The 11,477-nt window shown below is 40.6% G+C and overlaps 1 protein-coding gene across 1 annotated transcript in view; it reads right to left on the reverse strand.

The window, feature by feature from the left end:
* EPHX2 (epoxide hydrolase 2) overlaps positions 1 to 11,477 on the reverse strand; it is a 113,365-nt gene that overhangs the window by 61,991 nt on the left and 39,897 nt on the right. Inside the window, exons 2-4 of the mRNA XM_042780666.1 lie at positions 3,680 to 3,764; positions 2,606 to 2,765; positions 461 to 651 (exon numbers count right to left, since the gene is read on the reverse strand). Of these exons, the coding sequence (XP_042636600.1) occupies positions 461 to 651; positions 2,606 to 2,765; positions 3,680 to 3,764 (436 nt within the window). The remainder of the gene's footprint in view (positions 1 to 460; positions 652 to 2,605; positions 2,766 to 3,679; positions 3,765 to 11,477) is intronic.

The following is an 11,477-nucleotide window of genomic DNA, read 5'->3' on the forward strand; positions in this document are numbered from 1 at the left end:
ATAAAAACAGTGCTTTAGATTAAATAATCTGCAGACAGTATGAAAGACAGGATTAGAGTTGCAAGGATGACTGGCAGAAGACTGTTGCAATACTGCAGTTCATCAATGCTCACCCTTTGGTGGGGTGACCCTGGTTATTCTGTGGCCTTGGGAAAGTCTCCCAGGGCATTGCTTCTTCATAAGTAAACAGAGACAGTGGACTAACAGCCTTCTATGATGCCTGTTGTGACCAAGATTCTGTTAAGAGCCACAGAAAGGGGCCAGATGGCCATCTCTGGTAGAGCTTTCTAGTCTGAAAAGATGGGTTAAAATCCTTTAGAAGTCCAAGTCTGGGAGAAATGGAACCTGCCACTGGACACAGAAATGTCCTGGCAGGCACCTGATGACCGCTTTCTCAAATTCTCTTTGGTTGAAATATCTCTGATACATTCTTATCTACCTAAAGGAAACTTGTACTTACCTCATTGGGGTTGGCCTGCAAGGTGTCCAGTACCAACTTGTAAATCTGAGGCTCAGGTTTGGCCATTCCAACATGACATGACTCTATCACGAAGTCGAAATGTGGCCTCAGTTCGATCATCAGCTGGGCCAGGCTGCCTCTCTGGACACTGTCATCCAGCCAGTTATTAGTGAGAATGCAGGTTGTAAATCCTGAACAAGAAGTCACCAGTGAAAGAACAAACCCACAGAACCTTGCTCTGAGAAGCTCAAGACGCCCCACAGGCAAACCCGAATATGGGACCGGATGTGGGCCTATTCATTTAAATCAATCTCCTGATTCCAGTTTCTCAGCTGACAAGATCTTATCTATAAGCACCTCCTGAGAATGAGCTAAGTGTATACATTAAAGGCTTTCAGAAGCCCAGATTAAGACACTAAAACCCAAAACACCAAACTCACTGTCATTGAGTTAATTCTGACTCAAAGTGACCCCATTGGGTTTCCAACGTGGTAAATCTTTATGGAAGTAGATTGCTCCATCTTCTTTCCATGGAGTGGCTGGTGAGTTTGAACCACCAATCTTCTAGGTAGCAGTCAAATGCTTTAGGTATTGTGCCACCAGATCTCCTACAATCCCTTTTGTTGTTGTTACATGCCGTCTAGTCGGCCCCGACTCATAGTGACCCCTCCTTGGGTTTCCGAGGCAGTATCACTATGGAAGAAGATTGCCCCATCTTCCTTCCAAGACAATCCCTTACAATTATGCATCAAAGTGTTTTGACATTCATCAGCTCACTTGACCTCCCTTCCTTTCAGGCAGGCAAGGCAGATTTTACTATCCGAAATTTGCAGATGAGGAAACAGAAACTCAGACAAGTCATGGTCTGCCCACAGTCACACAGCGAGTGGGAAACAGAGCCAGGCCTAGAACGCTGGCCTTCAGACTCCCAATCCAGTGCTCCTCCCATTCGTTCTTCTTACAGCAACCTCTGCTCTACTTATTTCAAACACCTGCATAGGCTTTCAGGGATTGCTTCACCATTTCAAAACCAGAGAAATGAAAATAGAGAAGCATTTTCTCCTGGCTTTACCTGCCTAAGAAGTGAGGGCAAGAACCAGGCAATGGCTGAAACGAGACATGAATGAGTTTATGGCAAGACCAATATGAGAAAATGTGGAACTGGATGGTTCAGCCACAACCTTCAGAAGTCTCCTGGGGAGAGGGTGGAGTCATTTCAAATATGCCTAAAAAGAAGAGCCAGACACTGACACCGAATAGCTGCCTGTGGGATGAACATGATCTCACATCATAGACCATTTGCCATCATTTGAACCACATCAGCTAGCTCATAGCTCAGCCACTCTGACCTCCTGAAGGCTAAAAAATTATAGTTGCTTAAAAAAGGCTTTGTTTTTTCATGACTGCGACAACAGAGTGGGAGCAGTTTTTCTTTCGGGTCATTACAAGTACCATCTAGACATCAGGAGGAAGTATCTGACAAGAGAGTCACTGGTTTAAACTGCTTTACTAAATAAAATTCTTTCATTTTCACTGCTTTTTTTTTAAAAAAAAAATATATATATATAGCTTGGGTGAAAGTTTAAGGAGCACATTGGGTTTCCACCCAACAATTTATACATATTTTTTTTTTCTGTGACACTGGCTGCAACCTTTGAAAGTAACAGCACTTTTCCTGCTTTCTCCCTGGGTTCCCTGTTCCCATTTGTCCTTCTTTCCTGTCCCTTCCTGCCTTCTGAGCTTAGCTTTTGGGCAAATGCTGCCCTTTTGGTCTTATATGGTTGGTTGTTCTGAGAGGTATGTTCCTCCCTGGTATTATTATTCACTTTAGAGGTCTGTCTATAGTTTGGCTGAAAATTGACCCCTGAGGGTGGGCTCCATTCCAGACTTCAGGGTATCTTAGGGCCACAGTCTAGGGGCTTTTTACAGCTATTTTCATAACGTTGGTTTTTTTTTTGTTTGTTTGTTTGTTTTGTTTTTTACCATTTGATAAAACTTACTTTGGAGCCATGTTCTAAGAATGGCTTTCCCTCAAGTCAGACAAGATCTAAGGTCTCAGAATACATTTACTTGTATCCTGACCTAAACTCCCCTAAGGATTCCAGTGTGGTCAGGTCAGAGAATGACTAATAATTTAAATCTTACCCTTCTTTCTGAGAGTGAGAACTGCTTGAAGAATGGAGTGGTTGATCTTTCTTGCTGAAACTGCCTTCTCCATGATTGTCTTTATAGAGAAATGTTCTGGGAGGCAGATTCCAGAGGCTTCAGAATGTTTCTTGCAATCTTCTTCCATGAGAGGCACCCACTGTAAAAGTGAATTGATAGGGGCTGTGTATTAGTGCAACCACTTCCAAAAGTTTTAGCACTATCTATTAAATCTGAACATAGCTTACTAAACTACAGGAGAATAAATTTATGTTTGTTAAAGCAAAAAAAAAAAAAAAAAAAGGTATATACAAAAATGTTCATAGCAGCAAAATTCGTGAGAGTCTCAAACTGCAAACAACCTAAATGCCCACTAGCATCAGAATAGATAGCTTGTGGTATATATTTATAAACTATCATAGCATCACTATTCAGAAAAGTCCCAACATGGCAACTGCCCACACACTCAATAACAGCAGAATGGATAAGTAGATTATGTTACAGATATATTCACACAATAGAATACCATGCAATAATGAAAATAAGCTATCCACATCTATATGCAATAACATGAATGAATCTCACAAATATAACGTTGAACAAAAGATGTTAAGAACTTTCCATCCTTCACAATAACCTATAGAATAGGTAGTATTATCACCCCCATTTTACAGATGGCAAAACTGACACTTACTTGCTTATAGTCAAACAGTCCACAGGCAGGGGACTGATGTCTGACTCGAAAGTCCACTCAGTATACAGTTACTGAATTAACAGACCCAGTCTCTGCCCTAAAATAGCTATTCTGGCTCTTGTAATTCCATGGCACAGATCTTTAAGGGCTAGGAAATTTCCCTGTCATTGGGATGTCTCCCTCTTCTTGGTCCTCAGAAATAACAAAAGACATTGTCTTAAATGCTTTTTGAACATCTTCTCCTTTCTAGGTCAACCTTAGGAGTTATGTGCTATAATGGGTAAGTGGTTGAAGAAGATATGGCCCTTACCTTCAGAGAGCTTATAATCAGTGTATGCAAAGAGTGACCACTCAAGGGGGTCTGTGTGGTGTCCCCTTACCTGGGAAAAGGTCATTTCTCCTTTCATGAGGCGGACACTGGGACCATCTGGGCCTCCTTTCCAGAAGGCTTCTTTCAAAAAGTCCCTGCAATTTAGATAAAAAGAAACAATAGCAACATCATGAACATGCACTTGACTTTATTATGGCACTATGTAGGAAATAGACACTGTTTTTATTCACTAACAAATTGCTATGAGACAGGCATCCTACATGGACTGAGCAGTGTCAAAAAAAGAAAAGAGAAAAAGTTTAAATTGGTATCTTTGTCCTCAAGGAGCAATGAGGGTATTCAAATGATAAATACCCTCCAAGGTGAAGAGGTTCATGGGAGACCATCTAGCAGAATCTTCAACTGGAGGTACTTCCAGTTTTACCACTTAAGGGATAGAATCAAGCCTAGACATGCAGTCATTATCATCTTTAGCTCATTTGCACAAAGCAATGCACCAAAGCTTTTTTCATTAATTCCTGTTCTTCAGAAGGAGCAAAAAAATTTTTTTTTTCTGGTTTTGATTTTGCACATATAGTTTCTATTTTTCCTTTATCTTATCTTCTAATTTTTTTAAGTTTCCTTTGTTGTTGTTGTTGTTTTTTTATGTGCCATAGAGTTGGACCTCCTTGGGTTTTATGTGCCCTCCTTGGGTTTCTGAGGCAGTATCACTACGGAAGTAGATTGCCCCATCTTCCTTCCAAGGAGTGGCTGGTAGGTTTGAACTACCAGCCTTCTGGTTAGCAGTCAAGTGCCTTAGGCACTACGCTACCTTAGTCCATATTAATCCCGTACATGCCCCTGAATTATAGTAGACACAGAAGGAGAAAGCTGATTACCTTCCCACTTCCCACATTAAAAATGAAAGGTCCCACTCCACTCTCTTATTTTCCCTCCCTCTAATGGGACCTCCTCCACATGGCTTACTGTGATTATATGCTAACTTGGCTGATTCCCTGGTTTGGCAGTTATGTATGATGCAGGTCGGAAGTTACATAACGATGTACTCATCCCCCATGATGACATTTGATATAATGTAATCACCTCCATGATGAGATCTGCTATGAGCACCCAGTCAGTTGAAAGGGAGTCTCCTCAAGGGTGTGGCTTGCTTCCAATATATATGGACTGGACGATCTGGCAAAAGTCTCTAGCTTTTTGTTCTCTCTGGATCCTCCATCTGGCTGCCATCATCTGACCTCCAATTCCTGGGAACTGAACCAGTGACCTGCCACACCAACTGCCAATCTTGGGATTTGTTAGTCTCTGTAAGTCTGTGAGCCAGCAGCCTGCTGATCTTGGGTTTCAGCCCCTGCAGCTACATGAGTCAGGAAAAGTCTCTAGCCTGACATTCTGACCCACAGACTTGGGACCTGCCAACTCTACAACTATATTCTTGGGATAAATCTCTCTATACATACACACAGATAAGCTTCACTGGTTCTGCTTCTCCAGAGAACCCAGACTAAGACACTTGCTGACTGGCATCAAACATAAACTAGGATAGCACATGTGGCATGCACGTACATTGCTGCTCCTCTGTATCGCTGGCAGATTTTGATTCCTATCATCACCTCCTATCCCAATGACTCCAGACACTGATTTATAAATAGTAGCCCAGGGAAATATTTATAATCTACGAGAATTGCAAGCCAGTAAAATATTCACCATTCCTGAATCAGAAAGCAAATATCTCCAAACTGGGAGTTTCATTCCTGACAATGGTCAGGTAATTTTTACCAGACTAACCCTCCTTTAAGAAGGGTACAGCAGTCCCTGGAGAAGGCTATTATGCTGGGTAAAGTAGAGGGTCAACTAAAAAGGAGAAAACCCTCAATAAGATGGATTGACACAGTGGCTGTGACAATGGGCTCAAGCATGGCAATGACTGTGAGGGTGGCACAGGACTGGACAATGTTTTGTTCTGTTGTACATAGGGTCGCTATAAGTTGAAACCAACTCAACAGCACCTAAGAACAACTCTCTTTTAAATAACAATGATCAAGTCTGGGTAAAATATAAAAAGACACAACGTGAAGACACTGCAGAGTGAATAACAGCAGGCAGAAACTGAAGAAGGGTCGAATAACACTGGATAAAATTCACACTTGTAGGTTTTATAAGAAGACTTGGTGGCTGTGATAGTTAGAGCCGTGTGTTAACTTGGCTGGACCACAATTCTGTGTGGTTTAAGCAATTGTGATATGGGTTGTTCCGATGATGGGATCAGATGTATATGTTTTGAGCAGCTAATCCATTGAAAGGGAGTTTTCCTAGGGGTGTGGCCTGCTTCCAATATATTTAGGGACATCCTGGGGAAAGAAACACTCTTCTTTCTGTGTATTGGGATCCTGTTGTGCTGGCTACAATTGTCCATTAGTGAACAATCCACCATTCAGCCTGAAGATCTTGGATTCGTCATTTGTTGGAGTCAACAGCCAGTATACTGCCTGCCAACCCTGAGCTCGTCAGCCCCTGCAGCTATGTGAGTCGGGAAAAACCTCCAGCTTGATGTTTGATCCAAGAACTTGAGACTTATCAACTTCTGTAAGTGTGTGAGCCATTTTCCTAAGAAAAAATTTCTCTTTCTCTGTATGTATATATAAGCTTTATTGTTTTTGCTCCTCTAGAGAACCCAGACTAACACAGTAGCCCAGTGCTTAAACACTTGGCTGAAAATCACACACACCAGTCATTACACAGGAGAAAGGTGTGGCAGTCTGCTTCCATAAAGATTTACAGCCTTAGAAACCATATGAATCAATTCTACTTCTTCTATGGGGTTGCTGAGTTGGAATTGATTTAACAGCAAGGGGATAGGTATAAGATTTTGAAATTGGTGACATGTTCCAAGCCACATGGTGCTAAGTGGTTAGAATTCAAGTAGAAATTCAGAATCTTCCTGGCATGAAGAGTGAGAAGATGAGATGTGGGGCTGCCAGAGTGGCTGGAAAGTGAGAGAAGCCTCCTAAGTGAGGGAGACACAGAAGGGAGAGTCCTCCAAATCAGCATATAAATAAACTCCACCTAAAACCTTACCTGACCCTCAAACTGTGCATGATAGATCCCAGCAAGAAGCAAGAGTTAGAAGTCTGAAAGAATGGATCCATGCCAGCTAATGATCACAGCAAGAGAGACAAAGTTTGGAATTTGAGTTCAGCCAAATTAGCTACCTGCTTTTTTTAAAAAAAAATCAATATTCTTCAGAAGAATCCATACTTTTCACAATTTAACACTCAAAATGCCTAGAATATATTGAAATATTACTGAACAAGCAATCCACTGTCAAGAGAAAAAACAGTCAATAGAAACTACTCAAGATTACCCAGATATTGAAATTGGCAGATAAGGAGCAAATAAATTGGCAGATAAATAGGCAAAGTAAATATAAGAAATATGATCATAATGAATGAAAAATTAGAAATGTTCAGTAAATAAATTAAGACTATAAAAATGAATCAAAAAACGAATGTATAAGAAAAAAATTCAAAAATAAGAAGACAGCAGCCTAATAAAAATGGACAGAAGATCTAAACTGACATTTAATGAGAGATATAAAAATAGTTAACAGGTACACAAGTGCTCAACCTCATTACTCAGTAGGAAAATGCAAATAAAAACAAGAGACACCACTACACACAGCAGAATGACTAAAGTTCACCAAATTCTGTTGAAGATACGGAGCAACAAGAACACTAATACACTGCAGATGAGACTGTAAAATGGAACAGCCATATTGGAAAAGGTTTGGCAATTTCCTATAAAGTTAAACATACACCTAGCCTATGAACATGGTTCCACTCAGAGATACTCACTCAAGAGATACAAAAACATATGTCTACAAAAAGAAAGCTATAAGCATTTCAGAGCAGCTTTATTCATACTAGCAAAAAACCTGAAGCAACCCAAATGTTCACTAGCAGAAGAATAAGTAAACCAATTATGGTACATTCATACAACTGAATACTATTCAGTAACAAAAAGGAGAGAACTGCAGTTAGCATGGATGAATCTCACAGGCATTATGTTTTATGAAAGAAGCCAGATATAAAAGAGTAATACTGTATTAGTACTGGCAAAAATAATGGTGAGAAAAAAATTAAAAAGTGGCTGCTGCCTCAGAAGGAGGGGACTGACTAGAATGGAGTCACAAGGGAACTTTCTTGGATGATGGAAACATTCTCTATCTTAATGGGGGTGTGGGTTCCATGGATAGGTAATTTATCAATCTCCAGTGAACTGAACATTTAGGATTTATATATTTTACCATGTGTAAATTTTACCTAAAAAATGTAAAGAAATATTAATTTTTAGTTTGCAGTGTGCTTTCCACAGCGGTGTGGATTTGCAATCCTAAAACTACTTTTTATATAGTGTAGGCTTGAGTAAACATACTGGGAATAGTAGAAGCCTGATTTCCCATTACTGAAGGGAGTTACAATTATGGAAAAGACAAGACTAGAATGAATCCTATAGTTTTAGACTAGAATTGAAGGTATCATATGAACTTACGGTTTTTTACACACATACACATGCACACACTCAAAGCTATTTCCTAGTTCTGGCCACTGAGAGGTACTAGACGTAATGACAAACCAGTAGCAATGACCATACTGTGCTCCCAAATCTTGTTTTTGCAGTATCATTGCCTCCTAAAATGAATCAGGGATCCTTAAGAAATGGTTCACTCCAGTGTTGATGTAAGGAAAGTACAAGATGAGCCTGGAACATCCTACTACACCCAAAAGGAAAGAAGGATTTGAAAAATAAGAAGGACACCATTAAAGGACACAGGAGCCACACCGATAAGAGTCTGAGGATCAAAATGAAAAGATAAACAAATAGAGAAAAGAAAGTTCTTCCTTTCTGTTGTTGCTGTTGTTATGTGCTGTCGAGTCGGCCCCGACTCATAGCGACCCCTCCTTGGGTTTCCGAGGCAGTATCACTACGGAAGTAGGATTGCCCAACCTTCCTTCCGAGGAGTGGCTGGTGGGTTTGAACCGCCAGCCATCTGGTTAGCAGGCAAGAATGCCTAATAAGAAATACAGAACAAATGATAGAATTAGAAAATCACCAGTGCATATTAAGCATATTCGGTGAAAATCTGTTAAGGATTCATATATTTACATGCTGTTGCTGCTGTTGTGTGACATCAAGTTGACTTCAACTCACAGGGACCCCGTGGGACAGAGCAGAACTGCCCCATAGGGTTTCCTGCTTGTAATCTCTATGGGAGAGAGAAACTACCAGGTCTCCTTCTTGCAGAGCCGACGGGAGGGTTTGAACTGCCAACTTTCAGAGGTTAAGCACCCGAGCACTTAACCATTTGGGTCACTATGATCACTCACAAATTATTCATTAATTATAAAGGAAAAAAACAGCAATTTTACAATGGAAAATTTGATAGATACCACTTTAGCCAAGTGATCAAAGTAAACATCACCAATTTAGAGGGCAAAATGACATCATGTGCCTTCTAATATGTGGCACAGAGATAAATACAATACCATTTCAGAAGCATTCTTGCCAAAAATTCCTAACCAAAATCTAGTCATAAGAAAATATGAGATAAACCCAAATTAAGGGACATTCTACAAAATAACCATGTTGTTGTTGTTGTTGTTATTTGCCGTTGAGTCGGCCCCGACTCATAGCGACCCCTCCTTGGGTTTCCGAGGTAGTAAATAACCATACTCCTTTAGAATGTTAAGGTCTACAAAGACATAAAAAGTCTCCAAGGACAGAAAGCCCCTTTGTTTGTGGCTTTGCTCAATATTCCAGTAGCAGCAATGGTTTCATTATGCCTCAGTCATCCTTTTGTTTCACATTATTAAGGCATAATTTACATACTAACAAATTTACCAGTTTAAGTATATGATTCATTGATTTGTAGTAAATTTACAAAACTGGGTAAATACCATGACATTCTAATTTTAGAACATTTCTATCACCTCAAAAATATACCTCATGCCCTTCAGCAGTTGCCACCAGTTATAAGAAAGAATATACTATTCAATTCAGTAATCTTTTACTGAGCACCTATGTGTGCAAGGCACTATGCTATGTGCAGTGATGTAAAAGTGGAAAAACATGATTCTATTCTTAGAAAAGGAGCTCTGGTGGCGTAGTGCCTAAAGCATTTGACTGCTAACCAGAAGGCTGGTGGTTCAAACCCATCAGCCACTCCTTGGAAGGAAGATTGGGCAACCTACTTCTGTAGACATACCCCCTCGGAAACCAAGGAGGGGTCGCTATGAGTTGGATTGGACTCGATGGCAGTCAGTTATTCTTAGAAAACTCATAGGAGAACAAGGGAGTAACATATAATAAATAACACACTGGGGAAAACAGTGCAGTGGTTAAGTGGTTAAGGCATTTGGCTGCTAACGAAAAGGTTGGTGGTTCGAATCTACCAGCTGTTCCACAGAAGAAAGGTGAGGCAGTCTGCTTCCATAAAGTTTTACAAGGTTGGAAAACCCATGGGGGTCACAAAGGATTTTTCTTTTTTCCCTATCTGGGGAATAACAACAAAAAAAAAAAAAACCCATCCTCACTGCCATCAAGTCGATTCTGACTCATAGCAACCCCTTCTGGGTTTCCAAGGCAGTAAATCTTTACAGAAGTAGATTGCCCAGTCTTCCTTCCATGGAGTGGCTGGTGGGTTTAAATCGCCAACCTTCTGGTTAGCAGTCAAATGCCTTAGGCACTGGGGAATAGGGTCTGATAAAAGATGATGAACTGGGAGGAAAAATACGACTGTAAAGAGAGGAAACTGGAAAGAGGGCAAAGAATCAAGAAAACAAAAGATGTTTTCATTCAAACAAATTATTTCCTACTTGGCTTGATATGAAAGGTACTGTGCTAGATGAAAGGATCCAAAGATAAAGACATATGGTCCTTTCCCTCAGGACCATCCAGGTTTGGAGATGGATATAAGAAAGAAATTATAGTGTTGTTAGGTGCCATCGAGTCATCTCTGACTCATAGCGACCCTATGTACAAGAGAATGAAACACTGCGTGGTCCTGTGCCACCCTCATGATCCTTGCTATACCTGAGGCCATCACTGCAGCCACTGTGTCAGTCCATCTTGTTGAGGGCCTTCCTTTTCTTCACTGACACTCCACCTTACCAAGCATGAGATCCTTCTCCAGAGAATGGTCCCTTCTGACAACATGACCGAAGTAGGTGAGATCAAAGTCTGCCCATTCTCACTTCCAAGGTGCATTCCAGCTGCACTTCTTCCAGGACAGATTTGTTAGTTCTTTTAGCAGTCCAAGTAATAAGTCTTTGACAATGAGGATTTGTGTTTTCTTTATATTGAGGTGTAATCCATACTGCAGGCTGTAGTCTTCAGTCTTCATCAGTAAGTGTCAAGTCATCCTCACTTTCAGCAAGCAAAGTTATCTTCATATCGCAGGTTGTTAACGAGCCTTCCTCCAATCCTGATGCCATGTTCTTCTTCATACAGTCCAGCTTCTCCGATTATTTGCTCAGCATACAGATGGAATAAGTATGGTGAAAGGACATAACCCTGATGCACTCCCTTCCTGATTTTAAACCATGCAGTGTCCCCTTGTTCCCTTCGAATGATAGCCTTGTGGTCTATGTACAGGTTCCTCATGAGTACAATTAAGTATTCTGGAATTCCCATTCTTCTCAATGTTATCCATAATTTGTTATGATCCACACAATCAAATGCTTTTACATAGTCAATAAAACACAAGGAAACATCTTTCTGCTATTCTTTGCTTTCAGCCAAGATCCATCTGATAGCAACGATATTCCTCATTCCACATCCTCTTCTGA

This window comes from Orycteropus afer, unplaced genomic scaffold (assembly GCF_000298275.1).
Source record: "Orycteropus afer afer isolate SDZICR_OR568_19922 unplaced genomic scaffold, OryAfe1.0 scaffold00053, whole genome shotgun sequence".
Taxonomy (NCBI): Eukaryota; Metazoa; Chordata; class Mammalia; order Tubulidentata; family Orycteropodidae; genus Orycteropus; species Orycteropus afer.